This window comes from Centroberyx gerrardi, chromosome 5, assembly GCF_048128805.1.
Source record: "Centroberyx gerrardi isolate f3 chromosome 5, fCenGer3.hap1.cur.20231027, whole genome shotgun sequence".
NCBI classification, from domain to species: domain Eukaryota; kingdom Metazoa; phylum Chordata; class Actinopteri; order Beryciformes; family Berycidae; genus Centroberyx; species Centroberyx gerrardi.
Window position 1 is genome coordinate 8,402,493 of NC_136001.1, and position 24,227 is coordinate 8,426,719.

At 42.8% G+C, this 24,227-nt stretch overlaps 1 protein-coding gene across 2 annotated transcripts; it reads left to right on the plus strand.

The window, feature by feature from the left end:
• The first annotated feature begins 230 nt into the window (after window positions 1–230).
• sdc4 (syndecan 4) lies at window positions 231–24,018 on the plus strand. Of its 2 annotated transcripts, none has more exons than XM_071916344.2 (5): window positions 231–547; window positions 18,977–19,202; window positions 19,445–19,491; window positions 19,665–19,863; window positions 20,311–24,018. In XM_071916344.2, exons 1-5 carry the CDS (start codon window positions 494–496, stop codon window positions 20,460–20,462), a joined length of 678 nt encoding a protein of 225 aa, XP_071772445.1. In that variant the 5' UTR covers window positions 231–493; the 3' UTR covers window positions 20,463–24,018. The 2 variants fall into 2 exon arrangements, with proteins under 2 accessions (XP_071772445.1, XP_071772446.1); XM_071916345.2 differs by having other exon boundaries at window positions 233–547; window positions 18,980–19,202.
• Window positions 24,019–24,227: the final 209 nt, after the last annotated feature.

Genomic DNA, 24,227 nt, shown 5'->3' on the forward strand with positions numbered 1-24,227 from the left:
TTCCAATAAGTAATCAATTTTGTGCTTTTATTTTGAAGGTAAATTACTTAATTTCCGATTATATCCTCTGCTAACTCTGGCTAATTTGACGTACTGTGGTGGGGGGAGGGGCCAACCTGTTGAATGCGACCACGGGGTTTACCGTAAATTATGGAGAAGGGGAGTAGGGAGGGAGAGCGTAGCTTTGCTCATTGGTCGCCGGTCACGGCGGGGGTGGGGAGAGAGTTAGCCACGTCCAAAATATAGAGCCGATCAAACTGGGGAGTCGCAGTATAGTTGATCAGTAACCGGAGAGAAAGGATATACAGCGTTTACGCAAGGGAAATTCAAGGTGATAAGGTGGACAGCGTGAACTTTTGATTTTCTGGAACTGTTGGAAAGAAGACTCCCGTACCTACTAGCAGCCTTACCTGACGTTCTCAACGCAATAAACTCAACTTTCAACGTATTTTCGACTTTTTACATTTCAAGACTTTTTACTTTAAGGACAACCATGCTCAAAGTGTGCCTCGTGTTGTTTTTATTCGCCTCCGTTTATTCAGAGTCGGTAAGTTGTTTACCAAACATTTCTCACCTTTTGAAGTTTTACCTTCAACTTTCACAACATTTTAACCAACGAATTTCCAGTTGGTCGGGTTGGTAACGATATATAGCGTTATATGTTAGTACCTTGCTGGCTAGGTTAGCCATACGTTTAAGCAGGTTCCTCACAACTTGCTTTTAAAACTGTTTCGCATGCTGTTAAGTTTCGAACTAACGAAGAACAAGTTGGACAGTTTTCAGAGTTGGCTAGTTAGATAATCACTGAGCCCTATTGTTGTTAGCCAGCTAGCTTCAGTGCTAGTTTTTAGGCTGGAGTCCAGTGAGTGTGTGTTGGTGTTGGGGAAAGGGACACAGAGAGGCATCTAGTCTGCTGCTATTATCCAGTATGGGGCCCAGATGGGGGTAGCTGGCTCGTCCGTCAGTCACCCTGCCTGCCTCTGATGGGCCTATCACTGGGGCACTTGGGCTGCTCTTTTTAGATGAATGAGTCTTTTTGATCAGCAGATAGAGCAAAGGTGCCCATACATTTTAATGTCAACCCCCCACACCCAATAGATACACATGGACTGCAGCCCTTCATTTGATAAGATTTTTTCTGAATCACCTCCCTCTTCCTATAAGATTGTTTGTTGTAGGATATGATTTGTTTATACTGTAGATGGGGGGGGGGGGGGGTAGTTAACAGTGAAACCTCAAGTCTTTCCCTTAACATCCTCTCTTCTCTATCTTCAAATGAAATTATGTTGAAATGATGCTGTTCCTCATTTTGCTGGGGATCCCCTGGAAGCCCCCTCCAGAACCCTTGGTGGCCCCCGAACCCCACTTTGGGAACCTCTGAGATAGAGTAGCTATCTGCTCTCTTATGAGAAGCAAAAAGGCTGACTTGATGCCAAAAGAATGTGTGTGTTGAGGAGCCACTGAAAGGGAAAGGGGCCGACATTTAAATACATTATTTTGCAAAGTATCGGAAACATTTTGAAGTCTGGTTTTAAGCCTTTTTTTCTGTTGTCATAAGTGCCCGTCTTTATTTTCAAGAATGTGATAATTCCTGATTTGGCAGTCAGGAATTTCTGCTTTTTAAGACACAAAACCCTCAATTTGTTTAACAAGTTTAACAATCCCGTTCACATGCATCCATTACTGTCGTTACTCCAGTGTTTTATGATGCACAGATAAATATTGTTGTATCTGAAGCCCGGTGCGGCATTGACACCTCTCTTAGGCCATGTGATTGTTGCATGTAACCTGTGTGTGAGGGGGGGGGGGGGGGTGGGTGCGGTGGCTGGAATGGTAATAGGGGCTGTCTAGATGCCACCCACACAGTGACACACACACACACAAACACACACCCTGCCCCTGGGGGGTGGGAGCCTGGTCAGTAAGTACAGATGGTGTGTTGAGTGTTAATCTGCTAGAAAGGGTGAATAGCTGCGGGCCTAACGCTGACTTTACCAGTCAGTGTGAACTACCTTCAGGTTTGAGTACATTTGGTTGGCATTGTTCGACATACAGTATTAGTACAATAAGTAGAGGTGTGTTTTTACATCAGGATGTCAGGACACACAACTCTCACATATGTTTTATGAAATAGATTTAGCCCAGGTTTGACACTGGCTTTCTTCAGCTGCTCTCTTGAAGCTCGTAAATCTGGAAGATTTGTGTTGGGGCAGCAAATACTGATTTAAGATAAGTAGATATTCTTGTACTTGGGGCAGGTCTTTTTAAAACCTCCTAGTGTGTGCGTTTGCCCTCTGGCTGTTTGGAAACCAGTTCCTTTGATCTGTCACAGTCTTGTCAGGCAGAGTAAAGCACTAATGTGTTGGTTATGTTGTTGTTGTTGTTTCTGTTAAGTTTTTCTTCAAGATTTTAGGTCTTTTTAGACACACCACTCCAATTAATTTTTATGATAGGCAGGTTCCCTACTAATTCCATTAGGGAAGTTGGTTGTCATCAGCTGAAGGAAAATTATATACACAAGTAGACAATGAGGCTATAATAAATAATTTAAAAGATCAGACGAGACGTAAACGTTGAAATAACACATTCCCTGTGTTTTTGCCGTATTCCAGACTGTATCCCCACTTGTAGTTTTAGACGAGGGAGGAGTCGTGACTTGTGCACTTCAGTGTGACGTACCGTGACACATTGAAATTTCCCATGATGGAACCAGACACAAACGCACTAAGCCTTCTGGATTAAAGGTCTGAACTTCAGTTGCCTTCAGGCTTCTTCTTTCCACCAGCGTGTTTAGTGTTATAAAGTGAGTCGCTATCCAAGGAAACACACACACACACACATCCACACACACAGTGGTTGCATCCAGCTCGCCTTCACAATCTATTACATTCCTCAAAGCCATGTAGCTTCTGCTTGCTCACTCTGCCTCATCTTCTCCCTCCCTCCTGCTCCCTTCTTCTTCTTCTTTTTTTTTTTTTTTTGGCATTCCCCCCTGTGGAATGTGACCTTTGGTGACCTTGACCGGCCCTCTTGGGGATTTTGCACACTTGGAGGGGTCTCAATAGGGCCCCGGGGCCTTTTCATAAGGGACACTACTTTCCCCATGCCGGACGACTGCAAGCTCGCCTAGCGTCAGCTCCGTTAGGACAGCGCTCACCTACTGCTTTCCCACTGAAATGTGCTCCAACTAAAATATGCAATTCCTCATTAAAATGTTTTTTTTTCTGTCATTGTTGGTGTAAAAAAACAACACGAAACTGAGAATCTGAAGTTGTTTCTATGCTGAGAAAAGCCAATCAGTTGATTTCTCTGTTTGCTGCGGATTTAAAACACCTTTCACACGTCAGAGTGGGGAAATCCAATCAGAACTCGACCTCAACACGCCGCTCTCTCTCCAGTCTACAGTGAACCTTGCTCGACCGAGGTTCATAGCAACGTGTGTTTTTAACCGCAACGGCTAATCTATGCTGATAATTATTGGCTATTTTTTGCTGCCGAATGTTTTAGTTAAAACTAGACTGAACTTTTGTGTAAAAGGTTTGAAATTCATCAAGTTTGGCCGCTAAGCAGCTGCCGCACGCTCTCTCTCTCTCTCTCTCTCTCTCTCTCTCTCTCTCTCTCTCTCTCTCTCTCTCTCTCTCTCTCTCTCTCTCTCTCTCTCTCTCTCTCTCTCTCTCTCTCTCTCTCTCTCTCTCTCTCTCAGAGGGAAGGCCCAGCAGCTCTCTGAACTGTATCACAGTAGAAAATGCAACAGCCAAAAGCTCCATTTGATAACAGCTATTAAATGTTAGGAACGCTCAAATCTTGGTGGATGATGAACATAGAACTCAAGAGTGATGCTAAAGAAGAAACTTAACATGTTTAACTGGGTTGACCATCCCCTTTTTAAAATATGCTCTTTTTCTAGATTTCATTCTCTTTGGGCTTTTGCTTCTCTTGTCTGACTCTTTCTAGTTTTCAGTCTGTTGCTCTGCCTCTACCCCTCTTTCCCACTCTCTCTCTCTTTCTCTGATCAATTGTCATTCCTAGGTAGGGGCTTGGCAGCTTTTCTCCCCTTTTCTCTTTGGTCACCCTTTTTTTTAGCTTCACTTTCCTTTGATGGCTACTTAGCCCCGAACTATGACAATCCTTCCCTCCACCTCCCTCCCTCTCAAGTCTTTTCTTCTCTCTTCCCACTGAGGTCGTTATTGGAATGTGGGATTGAAGTTCCCAGCTAATCGATACAATGTTCTGCTGCCCGACAATAGAAAACGCTCCGAGATGTAAAAGACCTTTTTGGGAGCCGCAGGCATGATTGGAATGTATTGTGATTGGATTGGCTTTGTTGTCAATTGGCCTAACTGATGGGCTGCGAGCGTGCCAAGAGGCTTATAATTTCCTGTGGGCTAGTTGATGCTTTATTTGGCCTTGTTGCCCTGTAATGCTGTCTAAATAAATTTGATTTGACTTGTTATTTTCGTCAGTTTTGACAATGGTTGTGTATGGGAGAGCAGATTGTTGCGCGGTGACCATTTTGATTTCTGTGAGATGTGCTGAGCCGCGGCCAGCGAGGCCCTTTTACATGACCTTATCAGTTTGTCATAGATGGACTGGGCCAAACAAATCCTTGTCTTTAGTCCTTTTTCCATTGACCTCAGCATTTTCTGACCATGTATGGCTGCACATGTGAATGCAAGTTCCTGTGTGTCAAGATATCCTTCATGACAAAGTGCTGGGTGAAGGTGAAAGATAGGAAAGTTATTGTTTGTTTTTGGTGGGTGAAATAAAAGGCACTCTGGAAAGACCAAGCAGGGTTGAGTCACTTTCAATTCAGCCAATTCAGAAAGGGTATTTTATCCAAAATTGAATTGTTTTTGAATGCTTTATCATGAACCAATTAATCAGTTTCACTTAAGTTTGAATTGATTGGGTTAAAAGTGAATTAAACTCCAACCAACTTTGTTATATCGTTATTTGTGACACAATTAGGAACAGGCGTGTGACAAGATTTACCTTCAGTTTGTCCATCAAACCGTTGGCAAGCTGAAATGAAAACCACTATGCCAGTTTTTCCAAGATGAGCACCTCAATTTCCAGAATGTGTCTGTGATGGCAACTTTGGTAGTTAATCAGGGCACAAAAAAAAATCCTCTTTGCCCCAGAGTTAATCCATGTTGCACCACCAAACCTCAGCTTGCTGCCTTTGGAGCCATTTGTTATATCTTGTTGGAATGTTACTGGTTTTGAATTTAGCCCCCAATCATTTGCACGAGAATGAGCCAGTTTTTTGTAAAGGAAGTTTTTTCTCTCTCTTTTTTTTTTTTTTTTTTGCATGATGGGGTGAATTGAATGCCTGTGCGGTGAAAGAACGTGGAGAGGGAGGGAGAGAAAGAGAGGGAGCATGATAAATAGTATCACTAGGATGTAATAATGGTTCCTGCATTGCTGTCCGCTGGTCTATAAAATCCCTTTGCACCGTGGAATGTTGGCAGAGGGAGAGGAGGTTTTTGTCCTTCCTGCCTGTGATGGAGAGGAGTCGAGAATTTGATTCCTCCCCTCCCTCCTCCCCTTTCAACCGCTACATATTCTGGCAGTTGACGGGCCTATATGAATATATGTGGTGCAGAAGTAAACCCTCAAAACCTATGTAGTTATATCACTTTCATCCAACATTTTTGCATCCTTTCTGCCCCATGAAAACACGTTCAGTTTAATACATTCCAGACCTCCTAGGACCTGGGTGCAGGTATATACTGTATGTGTGTTTTTAACTCTCATAAGTTGACTAATAACACATTCTTATTTACAGCGACAGCCTGGGAAACGCAGCCCCAGGAACATGCAGGCTAGCTCGGCAGTTTTCTTCCCTGCCTCCTCCCCCATTCTTGGAAGGAAAGCTGTTGTGGCTTTGTGGTGGGATAGTGAAAATATAGAGGGGCCAGGGCCGAACATGGAATCTGAGCCCGGTTGTGTTTCCATTGGGAAATGTATCATTTAGCCTGAAGGGAGTCCGTTTGATGTCGGCCCCGTAGCCCCTGCCTCTACTGTCCCGGGCCACTCTGTCATACTCCGACAGATGGTTATTCCAGGCCTGAAGCCAGGCTGTTAGGAACTATCAGCGCTGATGCACTGACTTCTTTTTTTCCCAAGGAGAACAGATGTGGCTGAATTGAAAAATGGAGGAATATTTAGATTAAATTGCAGAGTATGATATGTGAAAATAGTCAAAATGGCTTATCCCTGCTTTGAATATTAAGGTTCACATGGGCTCCTGTTTCATTTTTGTTTAAAGTAGCATGAGGTTATATGCCACTATGCAAGTCACACTTTTAAGAAGTTTTAAGAAACATTGAACTATCATTGACCACCATCTTTGAGTGCAGAAAAAAATCAGTAGGTTGTTGCATAACTTTGGATACATGGGCTTTTCATCTTTCTACATCAACATTTTGCTTTTATCTTTTTGAACAGCTGGAGTTGTGTATCTCAGCAGTTTATCAGCATGGCCAGTGGTCAGTGAGCTCAGCTTTATTGTCTGTGGTGACGGCCATCTAGAAGCCATTAGTCTCTGACTTGACCTCATGGACAGGTTCATCTCACTCAGTTCAGATCAATGAGATGGGTCATTTCAATCAATTCAGTGTGGAGGCTGAACTGAAGTAGCTATTCATTTACTAGTGACAGAACATTTATTCTCAATTAGGCCTGTTTTCATTATGGTGTTTATGGCAACTTTTCAGTGACAATAGTATTAATCTCTCCTGTTGTTTTGTTGTTGTTCTGAAGGAACAATAAGAAACGAGTCTGATGGTTTTCAGTGTTTTGTGGGAATGTGTTTATTCCTGAATTGAAACTAAATTGACTCCATTCCTGTCAGACTTCATCTAGGCCACACACACACAGACACAGACAGCCACCAAAGATCAGAGAGTGCTGTTGGGTGGTATGAGGGTTTCCCCTTATTCAGCCATCCTGCCTGACAAATGCTCCTCACTAATACAGTACCTCTTTGATGTGGGGTGTGTGTGTGTGTGTGTGCGCGCATGCGTGTGTGCGTGTGTGTCACAGTGTTAAAGTGTGTTTATGTGTGCCCTTGTGCATGTGTTACAGTGTGTGTCTCTGAGCTTTTGTGTGTATGTGTTGGTGTGTGTATTATAGTGTGTGAGGTCTACCTCTATTCCTACATTAGACCACCGATGGCTTACTCAGTCAGCCCATGTGGGCACCACAGTCACTAAGTCTATTGTCAACAATAGAGGCTGCCATGTCCCTTTTTAAATCCACATAATTCAGCTATGATTAACTTGCGGTAGTCTCGGTCCTTATTGTGCGTACCAGTGTTTCCCTTAGTAATTAATTAGTGGAGCTTCAGAGCAGAGCCACATGTTGAGCCACATGTTGTGAATGGGGCAAAAACACTGTAGACGTTGCTCTTGAGGATGAAAACCATAAATCTGCAAACACTCCATTTTTGAAATGATGTTTTAATCACTCACTGACGTCAGTGTATTAATATATTATACAATGTTTTTTGAAACGGTTTTCACCAGCCCAAGAGTCACTCACTCACTTTCAATTCAAGTAAGGAAAAGGGAAAAAACACTGAAATTGCTGTTGTGTTTTTCCACCATAGCAGTGCTGCTAGTATTGTCCATCAGTAAAGATTGGGAATTTTATATTTTTCATGCTAGTACAAGTGTGGATCCGCGAGAAGTAGCCTTGCGGCCCACTTTGGGTCCTGACCCACAGTTTGAGAAACACTTCACCACAGGACAGTACAGCAGTTAGTGTAGCCTGAAGTCATAATATGAACAATGAACCTGGAAGAACCATAACAGTAGTCTGTGGTGGCTTGGCCCGAGTTCTTTCTAGTGTGTGTGTGTGTGTGTGTGTGTGTACATGCTTGGCTCCATTGTAGAGAATGGAGGAATGTGGTGGCTGACTGTGTAGCCAAGGTCTTAGCTACTTAACCAACCCACACAGAGAGAGACACATTCCTCAGTCCCCCAACCATAACAAAAGCGTCAACATAGCTGCATACAATCTATAACAGATATTAACTGGGCAGCATTGCTACCAGTCTCTTTTTATGCATTACGAAGTTATCAATTGTTATCATTTTACAGTCTTAGAGCAGAGACAGCTAAATATACAAAAGTTGATACGACTAATCATGTGACAGAAGAGTAAAATACAAATGGATTTGGTTCACTGGCAATCTAAAATGTGATTTGGATGGGAATCAGTAAGCGGTTAACAAACGTGAACCTTACTAGTGTGTTCTTTTTGCACTTGTCGCTGCCTCTCGGTGTGTATTTATTGGTGTGGTGCTCAGCCTTTGCGATAACGGTGGACTTACGCAGACCAAAAAGTGCCAGTGCACACCTAGTTATTGACGTCTGAAAAATGTTGTTGAAGGAAGTTCTAGGCTCAAAAATAACTTTAAAGTCAAAGGTATTCACCTAAATTTGAGTCAAAGTACATGTTCTTTGGTTCAGCAGGTTGATCAGTAACAGAAGTTTATGCCAAACAGGATTCCATTTGAATTTTTGTCTCTGATGCTAGTTATTCAGAATATGAGACGGCCTACGCAGAGATTCAGGTGGATTCCCAGCTCACACTTTGTTTTGGGTCGGGTGGAGTTAAAGATTAACCACCAGGATGAGAGAAGGATGAGTTGTTAAACATCGACGATGTGTTAAATGACTTTAGTTGAAAGTGAATGCGGGTTGGGCTTAAATTTAAAATGAACCCATCCTGTGTCTGGTGACTTTCTTAATTCAGGAAATGGATTCAAGAAATTCAAAATAACTGACAAAGGCCCTTTTTATGTTTAAATTAAGCCTAAGTGAAGGCCACACTACTTGTGTATTATGAACTTGAAATGGAACTGACCCCTGGCTCAGCAGAATGAAGGGGTGCAATCAAACAGTAGGCCTAATCTCCTGTTAGAAATGAATAGGAGTTATTGTGTCTAATAATCTTCCGCCAGTAATGAATGGGTATTCTCATGTGTCCAAAGAACTGAAAAGTAGCCTATAAATAGTCCGGTTTACTGGCGCTTACTGGCATGATTCACTTTCAAGCTTCTTTTCAGGATTTTATTAAACACAAAATTGATTCATTTTAGTTGTAGATTTCCTGTTTCCCTGCTTTTCTCCCATTATTTCCTGCCTTTTAAAGCCTTATGCCGATCCTATCGCCGTTAATAACCCCCTCAGTAGCTTACATCTAGTCTATTGGTCTGTAACGTCTTTGATCCAAGGCAGCGATATGCTCGCCCGAGGGAGTGACATCAAAGAGCTGGAAGAGAAGAGGCTAGGGAGACATTACAGAGGCAAGGCTTCCATAAGAGACTCGACTCGCTACGGGCCTTTGGCTTATTTGTCCATCAGTCATGGATTTGGTAATAACGGGGGAATCATCCAATTGACATGCCGGATGGCTTCATCGGCGGGAGGAAGCAACCAATAACGTCATTACGATAAGACCATCGAAACTCAATTAGGCTTATCAGCGGAGGCTGAATCAACACTGTCTGTCACACAGCTGGCCCCTCTGTACAGTTTCTGCCTTATCTTAAATGGCAAGGAAAGGAACAGAGTTGAATAGAAAATAAGTCATACCAAAGTGAAATGTTTGCTGAGTAATATTTACTCCTACAATGAAGACAAAAGACTCCTGATTTACTCAACACAGTGTAATAGCCTAGATGACAAATAACACATCATATAGGTCACTAATTAGGTCCCAAAGTCTAGACCCCTACTTCCCAATTAAGTATTCATTTATGTCCATCTGAAGCCCATCTCCCATCTGTGTGTTGCCAGGATCCAGGCAATTGTGGCTTCAGTGTAAGCAGTGTTGCCATAGAGCGTCTCACATGGCGCTGGTAGGTGGCAACACGGCTATAGATAGACGGGGAGTAGGTGGAAGGAATCTAGAGCTCAATTGTCAGAGCAAAAGGCAGAGGTAGGTGTGTGTTTGTGTGTATTCGTGTGTGTCTCTGTCTGTCTGAGTGTGCGCATGTCTTTGAGTTCCAGTGAGGCCCACCACGCAGCTCTGCTCTAGGTGTTTATCAAAGGGCAAATGAGGCCCACAATGGAGCTAGTCAGTCAGTTGCCATGTGTAGGACAATATGTAGGAGCAGCTGTGCCTTGCATAAGATATGAGAGCCACTGCTGTTAGTATACTATTAGTATTGTAAGTAATGACTGAAAACTCTGTATGAGGTCTTTTGGGTACCTTGGATTTGTGAAATCCGCCTGTTTGTCTCACCGAAGTGTGTGTGTGTGTGTGTGTGTGTGTGTGTGTGTGTTCCCCCTGGCGGAGTTACGTCAGGGGTCAGGAGTGCATCACACGAGCAGATCAGGCGACACAATACACAGTGCAAATCCTACAGGCTCAAGTATCACCCGACATATATATGGGAGAGAGAGAGAGGGGGAGAGAGAGAGAGAGCAGAGACAGTATGGGAAATGGAGAGAGGGAAACTGGGTAAGGAGAAGGAACAGGGAGGAGAGGGAGTGAGGAGGGAAGAGAGGTAAAGAGAGAAGGAAGGAGGGGAGATGAAAGATAAGGGAGAGGTAGGAAGAAGAAGAAAACAGGAAGAAAGGAAGAGTTTATTTACTTACTTGTTATATTAACATCAGGTTGCTTCATTTAGCAGCCAAACCATTTAGGTCTATGATAATTACACCAGATGTAGCACATTTGACTTGAGCTCCCCTAACTTTGTGAATCAAACCTTGCATTCCAGTTTCATTTGGCCCTAATCCCAGACCAAAGAGCTATCTGAATATCACATGAGAGGAGAAAAAGGTTGGAAAACAACAATAATTGTCTTTTATTTAAAAGGTCAAGAGACATCGGACATCACAAAGAATAAGGAAGCACATTCCTGCATGCTGGTATTTCTTTTCTGTCTTTTCATAGTTTGTGCCTCCTCCACGCTGCTGTGTGAATGGAACAGATGCCTCTCTCTGTGTTGGCAGATGGAGGGATTGTTTCCCTGGTTTAATGAAGAGGGGGAGGGGGGGGGGGGCTGCTGAAGGCTTAGCCCCGGTTACCTTGGTCATTGATATGCTCTTGAGGCGTCCACTGGCATTGTTTGGTGTCAATGGAAGGGACAGACCCAAAGGCTGGGTGGCGGGTGTCTTGACAGACTGCCTTTCAGTGCATTCAGGACAACTGGGAACTGGAAAGTTTAGGACCTCTGTGCTAGGATAAGCAGGATAAACAAGGAGAGGATGGTGTCTTCACCAGAGCCTGAACTGAGGTGTTGAAAGTCAAAATACAGAAGTTTGTACTATACATGGTGGGACAGGAATCTTAACTTTTTCATTATTTCAGCCAGAGCATCGTGTTCAAGCCAAACAAAAGATATTCTAAAACAAATGTTGAGTACCTGCACACGTGCCTGGTAGAGTAGACAAATGTACCAACCGCAGTCAAAATGTACCAGCATTTGCCTGTTGGATGGTGTTAATTTCCCGCCCTAGTCGTGCCCCCTCGCCCAGTTCAGCCTCTTATGACAACAATGTCCTCTCATGTCGGAAACGTCGCCTTAGTCATGAATGTTTCTTTTGATTGGGTTAGCAGAGAGATTATAGCTCGTGATGTGAGCAGCTCCTTTCATAGAGAGAAAAAGGAAATGGTCTACAGCCAAGAAATGCAGTGTTTCCTTCTTAAGCAACAAGTTCTATTTTATGTACAGTATTCCCATTCATACCAAACAGCGACTCACTGGGGCTAACCTGTTTTCCATGCTAGAATTAGTCTAAACTCCAAAGATGTGTCTCTTTTGTTAGAGTTTCTTCTTTTTATAGACACAATGGTCTAATTCATACCACATGGGTGTCAACCTGTTGACCAAGTCCTGTTTCATGATATCTGATGATGTCTAGATCACATGGTCGATTGCCCCATACTGGAGCCTCAAGGGTGTTTTGCTTTAATGCAGCGTGATTCCTTAACTATAGGCGAAATGAACTCTGTTAATACTGCAATTGAGGGTTCATGCTTAAACAAAGAATAGTCCCAGATAAAGGATTATCTGAACTGATTATCTCCATTTTAAAGATTTTCATTGATCATCATCAAATGAGGGATAGTGAAAAATTTTAACAAATGAGCTTGGTTGTCAAAATGCTAATGCTTTGACTGACTGGATCCTCTATGTTTTACAAATATTTACAAAACTCCAGGTTATGATTTGTCCCCAAAATGGTTAGCATATCGTTTTGGAAAAGAGCTCTCTGTTTACATTTTTTCTTGCATAATTTATAAGTGAATTTCACTTGATAAAAAAAAAAAAAGCATATGTCTTGCCTATTTTGTGGCTTATAGTTTGTCTCCTGTTGTTTTGTGGTAATGTGGTATGGTACAAGATTAGCCTATTAGCCGGTCTTGCTGCGTGACGACAAACAGAAATGTTGTTTTCCACTTCTCTCCATGAAATCCATTTGGGTGGCTGATAGTCTCTGGTTTGGTCGTATCATGTCCAGCCCCTTATCAGCTGCTGCACATTAGGCAGAATATAAAGCTGTGATTCATTGGTGGAAGGACAAAATGGTGGTCTGATTGTGTCATCTGTGGCCTTGTAAAATGGCTGAAAAAGCACCTGGCCGACCAACTTGGAGTAAACAAAGAGTTTAGTTCCAAAATAAGATATTGTTTGATAAAAGTGACACCTGCTGTTACAAAAACATTGATAGGACAAAATGAAAACAAATTACGGTACTTTTTACCTTTTTAAGGATGGTAGGTAAGCTGAATCTTTGATGTTAAGTGTTCTTGGTTTGTGTTGCATTTCTCTCAGCTCGATGAGGAAGTCTCATCACATAGCCAGTTCCTCCTAGCGTGTTTTTCTCACCTGCAAAGTAGGCTAAATTTGGAAAGTTGGTTTCTACTCTGAATCTCTTGAGGTTGTCATTATGTTTCCAATGTCTCCAATGTCCTGTGCAGTTACATGGAGATGAAGCTGAGGTTATTGTTATTCTCCTGCTACATTTGTATTCCTTTTTTTTCCTGAAGAAGGTGATCGCCTGGCGTCCGAACCTCTGAAATCGCTATTCCAAGAAGTTGTGTTAGCCAATGCCTTGTCGCTGTTTCATTCTGTGGCTTCCCTCTGGTCCAAACTGTGTTGTGCTGGAACGCACATAGCCGGACTTGTGTCGCTAAGCCCATCAAGGCTGTTTTTGTTGTGTAGAAATTAGCCTAGATGTGAGGGCTGGACAGTGTTTACTCTGTGATTTTATGCAGCCGTGGTGCTTTGGGATAATTTTAGTGATTGGTTCTACATCGGTCCCAAACATCAATTCCTACTGGTTGTAGAATTAGGATTACACTTTTGTTTTAGAAGGAATCCTGGCTAAACTCTATGGTTATTTTCATATATTTTTCTAGCAGTTTTGGCAATGCTCTTGCTGTTGTGGTGCACCACTGCTGAAGCAATACAGAGGAAATACTGTGTTAAGATTTTCTGAAGACTGATGGCCAACTGGTCAGCCTTGTTTTTTTGTCTTTAGAACACAAATCACCCCAAAATATTCCTGTTTATTTAATCCCATTAACACTGAAATTCATCAGATCAAAAGTTGTAAACAAACACCATACAACAACAGTCATAAGCAAAAAAATACAATTAAATCATATAATAGGTTAGTGCAAAGTCAAAATTAACTAAATGAGTGCTCAAAAGGCGGTAGTCCAGTATTAGTCCAGTATTAGACCAGCAGGATATGGAGCCAAGCCTGATGGATCTCGGCTAAACAAATCCGACAGCTCCTCATTCAGGCGTTTAAAAACCTGTGAGACTGATTTTCATGTTGCCTTGATTATGAAGCTGCTGCATAGACCCAGGCACGATGTCCAGGCTCTTATCACCTTTCTCTTGGCACTAACCAGGCAGGCCGGCCTGTGTGGATTTAGAAAGATGGTTGCTTCAAAACACATGCAGATTTTGTCTCCCATACTATGGAGTAAGGGAGTGAGTTAATGTAGCCTGCAAAGTGTGAAAGGGATAGTAGGGATGTGTCTTTGCAGGATTTTTAATAGGTCTTCAGGCTATTAAGGCGTACAAACTGTGTGTGAAATGACTCCCATTTTCCTCCTTTGGTGTGTTTGTGGGTGTGCATGTGTGTGTGTTATCCTGAACACATCCTTGAATTTGGAACAGAGTGAGATTGTTTTTGTCCAGGCAGGCAGGCAGGCAGGCAGGGCCTTGGCCTGCATCCCATCCTGGTTTTGCCTCCTGGAAGCGTACAGTAGGGATGGAATATCCCCCAGATCTGATAGTAAATTCACTGACTGACATCATTACTTCAGCATAACAAAACTTCTTCAGACTCCGCTTTTGATCTTTTTTTTTTCCCTACTACTTCTCTTTCTTACTGAGAAAAGCTCGGCCTGTCGGGACAGGTCTGAGTCAGCCAGTAAGGCTACGGTGCATTGTTGTTTTCCGAGCACTTCACTCGCCAGGTAGCACGTAGTGTAATTAGGAATTTGTCTCTTTGGAACGTGAATGTATGTCCACATCTCATCAGAGGGGTCAAAGGTCAGGAGCAGCATCCCTGGAGCAGGCAGGAGTTCATTGGCATTTAAGGACACTTCGACAGCGATGGACACTTTGGCTTTTTGTGGGGATTGAACTTGCTATCTTCCGCTTACAGGACAGTCTCTGTGGATGTTGCCTAATCCTTGCATCTCCTTTTCCCTCCTCTGTCCACTCCACATTGTAGTGTGCAGCAGGTGTGGATAGCCCCACTGTAAACCTGCTTGTTTTTATACCCACAAGGTAGCATGAATTAAAGCATGATGACAAGGATATGCCTTGGGGAATTATATTTTACCTGGTGTTGTTGCCTGAAAGGAAAACTCCTTACTAATCCTTGCACAATAGGTCAGACCTTCGGATGATTTTGACTCATACTGCCGTGCCCGATTGAATGAGCCTGACTCAGATGATTCCACATTATTGTCTCAATGAGGGCGATTTCTATAATGTGACTCAGCGGGTCCGTCCCAGCATGCCTCAGCAGGAGTCGACTTCATCTGAATGGCAGGGAGGAAATGAAGAGCCAGTAGTCACCATTTTGCGGCTTAGGATTAGGTGCGCACACACACACACACACACAAAGGCACGCGAGCATGCTCATACACACTGTTGGAAGCAACCAAGCAACACACACTCGCTCAGTAACTCACAGCTTCCCTGCGTCCATGTATGGGGTTTAAATGAGGACATAATGGAGGATTTAAGACTACTTTGGATTTACTTCTGAAACAGTGTTTCTTTGTCAGTCTGAGGACAAGAGAGTCACACACACACACACACACACAGGGCCAGAAAGAGACAGTCATAAAAAGGAAAAGTCTTTTAAGAACTAAAAGAGTCAAAAAGAGATTCCAAAAGAAAGAAGGCAGAAAGAAAGAACAGAGGAAAAGAATAGAGTGACTGAGGAAAGAAAGAGGGAGAGACTGAGAGTAGAAAGGAAATCAAAAACGGGGCACAGGAGTCTTGGCGACCCACCTTGTAGCAAAGAGGAGTCACATTAAAATGGCCACCCCCGTTTGAAGCCTCTGAGCAGTAACAATGGGGCATTCCCTCCCTCCCCTCCCTCAAGTCGTATAGGCTACTTTAAAGGGAGAGGCAGAGAGGATTACCTTCTCACACACACACACACACACACACACACACACTATTACTACACTAAGCATTTCAGAACACACACACACACACACACGGCAGGCTTAGCCACCAGTTGCCCTTAAAATTAAGACCCCTTAAAGACGAGATGAAATGAAAAATGCCTTTTTAACCCTTTTAGATCACATCCCTGGTCATACTGTGCACCTATTTAACAATATATGCCAAAATAAATACCAAAAATCAATTTCATTGTATTCTTATATCAAAATTCAATCATGTTTTCTTCCTGTAAAACAAAATATGCCGTGTGCTTATGTAAGCATGCCCGTAACTAATTTCAACCAATAATATCATGACATCCACCCATCAATCAATCTTCAACTTTTAGCACACAGAGCTAAGAGGCTAAGATTCATTAGTTAGCTAGCTAGCAACAGCATGGTACTTCGGTGTGTCTTCGGGTGTTATGACACACCCACTTTTCAACGTTCAAATCAAATTCCTCCCAACGTTATGTCCCACCTGTCTTTCCTGTTTCACTCGGAAATACGTCACGATACGGAAGTTAGATACTCTCGAAATGCCGTTTCATCTCGACTTTAAAAGAGTCAGATGGAAGTAATTATGAGGGGAACTCATGATGTCACACAGCTGTGTGTGTGTGTGTGTGTGTGTGTGTGTGTGTGTGTGTGTGTGTGTGTGTGTGTGTGTGTGAGGATGTGGTGGGGTGCCCAGGCATGTTTCCAATGTGTTTTTTGGGGAGCTTTTTTCTTGATAAATGGAAGTTTTGATTGAAACAGGCTTGTCTTGTTGAACTGATCTCTCTCTCTCTCTCTCTCTCTCTCTCTCTCTCTCTCTCTCTCTCTCTCTCTCTCTCTCTCTCTCTCTCTCTCTCTCTCTCTCTCTCTCTCTCTCTCTCTCTCTCTCTCTCTCTCTCTCTCTCTCTCCTATCTTGATTCTTCTTTCCTTGCTTCAAGAATGCTTAAAGCGTGGCTGTTTCTTATCATACAGTCAAAAGTAAATTCCACATACTTCAATAGATGCTCCTATGGTGTGGATTTCCCACCAAATATGATGTTTTGCCCAAATGTCTTCATCAGAATATCAAGTTACTCACCTCGTTTGCATGTATATTATTATTTACACATTTAGTTGACTCATCTGGAGTGACTTGCAGTGAGTGCAAAGAAAAAGGTTCAATTTCTACATCACCAAGATAACAAATAACCAAAGACTTGGTGCAAACAGTAGCAAAGCCTTGGTAAGTAGAAAAGTAGAAAACCTTGGGGTTTTGCAGGCCTGAAAATTCAGGACCTGGTGTTAAGCTTCTCTCCCTTGACATACCCTTGCCTCGTTTTACCTCTCCATCCCTCTGTTTAATGTAGGCCTAATGCTAATTAAGTGTGTGTGTGTGTGTGTGATTGTGCTGTAATGATAATTAGATTGATGGAGGTGTGTGTTTGTGGGCACATTCAGCCCTGTGTCTTAATCCCATTCACGCTGCTTACCGGGCAAATGGTCAATGAAATTAAGTGTGCTAATGTGATTAAGAGAGGTTGATGTCTCTTCATTATGTTAAGCTTCATAGTGATTAGAGCGACAGTAGTGGCTTGGCTAGCTCTAGGACGCAAGCTTGGGAAATCCATAGTGTAGGCATAGATGTCACATTTGTACAAGTCCCATTTTTTTTTTACAGCATGTGAATTAATGCCTTACTACTGCTTTGCCCCAAAAGGAGCTCAGAAAGCTTGCTGCCAGGGTGGCAAAAGCTTGTTTTCTTCAGGGAGACCATTTTGGGTCAATCTTCTGTCTAGTCTGCCATCTTGTCAGGACCTGTTAGCCTGTGGACAAGGTGAGATTGGGGTTTCGAAGGAGCATCTTTTGTTTTCCGTAAGCGCATGTTGGGCTCTTGCCAGGAAAGGAGTTCGTGGATTTGGGCCACCTGCCAGTTGGGGGGTGATTTGGCTACTATCTCCCTACTAGCCTATTTCCATTTAGCTTGATTAAAGTTCTGGCCAGGGAGGACAATGTGGCACATGCCTAGGCTGAGAAGTGTTGACTTTGATGGACACATTTATTCACAGTGTCTTACAGTGAATGCAATTTTAACATTGATGGTCCCTGAATGAATGGAGCTCCTACTTCTGGCAGTGTTGGTGCCATGCTCAAGCCACCACAGAAAAATATCATAGCGTTTCATTTATTCAGCGATTAGGCTCGAAATGAACCGCAACTGTCTTGACAAGGGTAAAGACACGCTTACCTTTTTACCCAGGTGTAGCAGTTATCTGAGTCACTTTCTACTTTATATTGTCATGACTGAGGGTCACAGCGTCTAGGTGAGAGTTCATCTGGTTGGTTGGCTGAGTTGCTCAGTTGTGTCACTCTGCGCTCATTGGTTCATATTTATCTGGAATCTCAAGGTAGGAATGCAGACTGAGATTCACTGATCATGTCGCTTTGACTGTCTTATTCTGAGTGGTGTGAGAGCTGCACTAGTTAGTTGTAGTTCTCTATGTATCTCTTACATATATGTACGTGTACTTTTACATTGCAGGCATTTAGCCACTGCTTGTATCAGACTTGGAATGAGAGCACCAGTACATTTTTACATGTGTCTGTATATCTCCCACCAACCCTCCTTCATACCCTGTGGTATTGTGTGTGTGTGTGTGTGTGTGTGTGTGTGTGTGTGTGTGTCTGTAGCAGAAGAAGTTGTGGCAACAGCTGTCGCCACCTAATAGTGGTTTTTCTCTGTCAAACCCCTGTGTTTGTCTCTGTGTGTGGCATCAGGTGAGGGGAGAGAGAGACATGGATGTGTGTTTATTAGTTCTTGTAATACCCAGGTTCAGTTTTTTCAGGATATCCGGTTGTCTCTGGCCATATAACTCCCATGCAATTGGAACGGGAGATTACTGTTTTTCTGCTCTTTGCGTTCCTGATCATTTGCCTGAGTAGTGTATCCAGGGCAGGAGACGTTTTTCTACCACCAACCACAGACAGAATTTACCATCATTTGGTGGTTGATGGTAATTTCCCAGTCTGCTTATAGTGATTTTTCTGGGGTTTTTCCTCTCCAAGATTCCGGGTACTTATGTCAATATAGTTCTTTCATTTGTAATGAGAGATTACCGTTTCCCTGCTCTCGCTGCTTTTCTGTTCTTGGTAGCCTCAATGACATCCTCACTATTACCCAGACTCCTTCAGTCTGACATTCAACCAAGGTTCCCAGTAGGCGCTCACCCTTGTTAAATATCACCAGGGGAAAGTCATAGTAGCTCCGCTGTGTTGTAAATGTCTGAGTAGCGTATCCCTCTAACCCCCGTTGTGCCTCTGGTGTCCCAGCAGGTGAGGGAGACGGAGACGTGGATGCCCATGAGGACCACACAGACCGTCGCCATGTCAACACACCCTGACGACCTTGCGTCGTCAGGCGACTCCCAGAACGGCTCAGACTTCGGCTTCACCGACACCGAAGACGAAGACGAAGACGACTACGATGATTACGAGCCCGACACGCTGTACGACGACGAGGACGAGTACGACGAGTTTTCTGGATCTGGTGACGGAGGTTGGTCTTCACAAATGCTTCACATCAAATTGATCAGTATTTGAAATCAAAATTTTGATAGAGAAATTACATGTTTCCCTTGCAATTGTGGTGGTATGCTTCTTCATTCATTATCAAGTTGTTAGTTTGTAGTGAGTTCTTTGTTGGTAGATATGTTTTGTGCATCCCATCCCATTCTCTCTGTGATTAATATGGTTGTCTTTATTTATTAAGTAAATTAAAAATCTCTTTCCTTTCCGCAGCAACAACTGTGTCAATCAGAAAAGAGCATGCCAAGCCATCAGCCAAGGTGAGAAATCTCTACTGATTCTCTACTGATTTTCTATTGGTTTTCTTTCATTAGTGTAATCACAAAGGCAATACAGAGTGTGCAAGATACTGGGGAAACCCACGTTACAACAGGACCGAACTGAATCAAACGGTTCTAAATTAAAATGCTCCTCCCTCTCCCTTCACCCCCAGCCTGATGTGAACGACAACAAGATCCCAGAGGTGGAGCGCCCGGTGCGGCCAACTGTCAACGAGGTGGACATCGTCCAGAAGAGCAACGAGATCCCCCTGGTGAAGAACGAGGGGCAGCCCAGCGAGGAGCACCCATCCAACGTGCTCATGTCCCACGCCAGCGACGAAAGCATCTTTAACAAGACAGAGGTCCTCGCAGGTCAGTACGCATCTCTAACAGACGCCGTTTGCTGTGTTTGAGCGTGCAAAATGATGTCGACAGTATCTTGTTTTTTATTTTAAATGGTGGTGAAAGCATCTTTAAAGAGACTTCCCATGCTGCTGCTCCTCTTCACTCCAATAGGTTATTGATTATGGACTGGAAATGTGGGAATCATATCACCTTCACACTATCTAGGTAGCCGAGAATCTTAATGAGATGTGCTGCATTTACAGTGTGGCTTCAAAACCAAAGTGATAGGCAACAGTTATAATTACAGTTAAGAGTAATAATTTCCTCAGATCTGAACCACTAGTAATCACTATGATTTGGCTCAAATTACTGAGATAGCTGCGTCCTCATCCTCTTCTTCATCCTCCCATACTTTAAAAAAAATAAATAAAAAATAAAAGTCTGACGCCTCTCTCGTCTGTCTGTCTGTTGCAGCTCTGATTGCGGGCGGAGCCGTGGGCCTGATGTTCGCCGTGCTCCTCATCCTCCTGCTCATCTACCGCATGAAGAAGAAGGACGAGGGCAGCTACGACCTGGGGAAGAAGCCCATCTACAAGAAGGCTCCCACCACGGAGATCTACGCGTAGACCATGACCCTCCCCCTCCCCAGCTATCATCCCTAAAAAAAAATCCCTTAAAAAAAACCTGATCAGGGCCTCCACCCGGCCCCACAGTGCCTCATCACCACCACACCTCCTCCACCTCTTCCTCCTCCTCCTCTTCCTCTCTTTTCGTCTGGCCATACAGTCGGGTCGATGGAGTGATACTCGGTAACGACAAATCGGGAGAGAAGCCCCAACAACACAATCGATTGACTGACTCCTCCTCCCTGATACTCAACTAATTTTATCGGTGCTCTTTTAACCAATCAGACGCTTTTGTTGGACTGTCCGTTTTGTCCCTGTCTTTTGGTTCTGTCAAACAAGGAAAAGGAGCAACAGGAGTGGACCATTTCCACAACAAGATAACCGTTTGATTTATGTTTTTGTTTCTGCTATTTTTATTTCTTGTCCCCATATTTTAAAAGAAAAAAACAACAGAACTTTACAATTGAGGACTTGGAGAACTGTAACTCTCCCTTACCCTCTTTTCCCTCCCCTCCCTTTTTCCCCCCATCCTCCATTTTGTAACACTAACACTGTGCAATGACATTTTCTCATTATGGTACACATTGACAGTCCAGTTATTTATTTTCCCTCTCCTGTTTCTCCCCTCCCTCCTCCTCCTCCTTGTTTTTCTCTGAACCTCATTTTTTGGACTCTGATCTGGTGCTACAGCTTCTCACATTACTGTAGCGAACGACTTTTTAAGTTAAACATTTTTTTTTCTTCTGTTTATTGTTTTAAAAGAAATCCTTGTTATGCAGCGAGATTTCAAAGATTTCATTTTTTTTTTTTATTAAAGATTCCTTTATGATGGGAAAGAATTAAGTTCACGCGTTGTTGAAATGAACTTCCATAGTGATCTGAAAATATATCACCGTAACGTTGTGTAGTTTTATTCTTTGAGGTACGCTCGGTCATCCGTTAAATTACCGTGAGAGAAAAGGCATCACATTTCATATTACACACTCACGTCAGACCTGGGTCAAGTAGTATTTGCAAATATTTCTTGGCATTTGTCTCGTTGTGCCTGCACTGGATGAGCAGAGTTTACCACAATAGATAATTCAGGTACATTTTCAATCGCAGAAGAGTGCATTAAGTTGATTTTCAAATATTTTCCTGTGGTTGTCTAAACTTTCTGCCATGTTTTGGTTTTCCCTATGTGGGGGAAATCCCATCACTATGGCACCTAGCATCAGATAAGTAAGCTAAACTAAGCCAGAAAAAGTATTTGCAAACTACTATATGACCCAGGTTACATACTCACACACACACACACACACACACACACACACACACACACACACACACACACACACACACACACACACACACACACACACACACACTTGGATAGCAAAGCATTGTCCTCAGTACAGCCTGGAAGATGTGTCACCACTATAATAATTATTATTGCTGTGCCTCCAGGGTCTGTTTTTTATTATTATGGTGAATTGGACTGGACTCAAACCAACATGCTCCTACAGGGTGACACACCCACATTCCACAGACACACACACACACACACACACACACACAAACTGCTCAATCCTGTGTGAAGGGAGCAAAGAGTCAACAACATGATGGATATTTAGCTGTTGACCCTCTTTCAGATTAAGATTCATGTCAGCTTGGCCTTTATCTACCTGCAAGGTTTTGTTCCATGCCTGACCATTGAGATACACACTGAGCTCATTGGTTCTTTGCTTATCCATCAACTGGTACTGAGTTAGAGGCTTGCGAGTTTCAAGTTCACCTAAATGGTCCTTGGTGGAAAGGATCTTCGCTCTGTAATCGGAGAAACTGGTAGTTTTGGGGTTCTGTGCTTTTCAAGCAAACGAACGGTACATTTTGTTTTAAAACCACGGGTTCGATGCTTTTCCAATAAGCTACACCGGCAGTTTGCTAGTTTTATATCCACTCATTATGGGATCTACGAGCAAGCCAGTATGAATAGGTTTGATGCTCACCTTTCTCAGCTAAATAAAGTGTATTTGACAGCTGTAGGCGCAGCACACAGACTGGTCTACCAAGGATTTGTATATAGCCAACGGGGGGGAAAAAAACGTTTAACTTGGTACTTAGCCACCTCCTGGCAACAAAAAAAAAAAACTATCTACCAAATATTTAAATGCCAAATTGTTTTCCTTTTTTTATTTTTATTGTTTTCCCCCACCAGTAACGTTTCATTTTAATGTGATTTACTGTAAATGCTTGGAATGAAAGTGGGCTCTCTTCACATCTGGAGAAAGCTGTTTTGATACTACCAATGCTAATACTAACTCATCCTCTCCTCATTGTTCTCCAGTGTTTTTTTGTTTTTTGTCAGTAGATCAACTTGTTCCCTTTTTTTGTATTAATTTAACTGTCAAAATATTTTATTGCCTTCTTTCAGGTTGGGGTGTTTTCCCCCTTTTTAAGCTGTTGTATATGTGATTTTAAAAGTTTTATATACACTAGTTTGAGATTCTCAGAAGCAAATAGTTTTGAAACTTTGTTTTTATTTTGTAAGAGTTTCTATTATCTTTTAGACTTTTTTGAAGCGCTATGTATTTATGTTTTTGTTATGTTTCTTTTTTTTTTTTTTTTTTTTTGTAGAAGAAGGATTGCTTATGTGGTCGGTGTTAATCGTTCGTTCGTCGTTCAGGGGACGTTGTGCCGATGAGCCATGTTGTCAGTAGCAGACCTGGGCTGATTAGTTGAAATTGTGTCAGTTACTGCGTCAGTGTTTCCCCATAGGACCGGAAACTCACTCACTTTGTACAGTTAATTTTGACGATTGGTCAGTTTCATTTCTTAGCAGCCAAGGTGGAACGCGATTAGACTGAACACAGGTCGACTGGAATTTAGACAAAATTTACATTTATTTGGAGGGGCATTTTCAGTGTGGGTAACCCTGCTGCCCAATATAAAACTGTTTCCTTAGTTCAGGTTTACTTGAGAGTTTCGAGGCCTTTCCATCCCACCAAGAAAAACAAAATCGGGAAAATACTGATATGGGTCGTTTGCTTCAGTCTGCCAGTAGTGGCAAGTGGGCGGGGTTTGTAGTTTTGCAGGTCTGTCTGATTGTTTCCAGTGTGTCAGCGAGAATCAGTCGACCCCGGAAAACTAACTGAATGCATGTCAAATTATAATCCTTCCAATTACCTGGAGCGATTGCTTTGGTCTGCAGCGTTAAAGCTGGACGGAGTTTGAATTTTCCACCTGATGCCACCCTGATTGGATCCAGACATGATCAGTCAATCCCAGCAATTGAATCCATTTCGTTGTGTGTTTTGAGAGGGGGGATCCAACCGGCTCGGCTGTCTCAGACAAGACCAGTCGATCCCAGAGAAGTAGTTGAATGCGTTTCAAAGGGTAATTGGTCCCAGGTCTGGTCAATTAGCATGGGAGAGATATGTTCTGCTGCTTAATGTCACAAACACCACATGTGAATCACCAATGGAGTGGAGAAGCCAATGAATCATTGGTTTCTGCATGCAGGTTCTGATTTATTATTGGAAATAAAGCTATTTTTATGCACATTAACATTTTAAAACGGTGTCTCTGTCCAGTTCTTATTAGCTCAATGTGAATGTAATGATATATATTTTTCTTTTTTTTTTTTAGATGTTTCCAGAGTGGGAACAGCATGTGGAAAAGGCATATTAGACATGCTCACACTCGTAGCTCCATCATCTGTCTTACGTTTACACACACACAAACACACACACACAAATACATAATTGTTGGTTTAGACAGAACAGT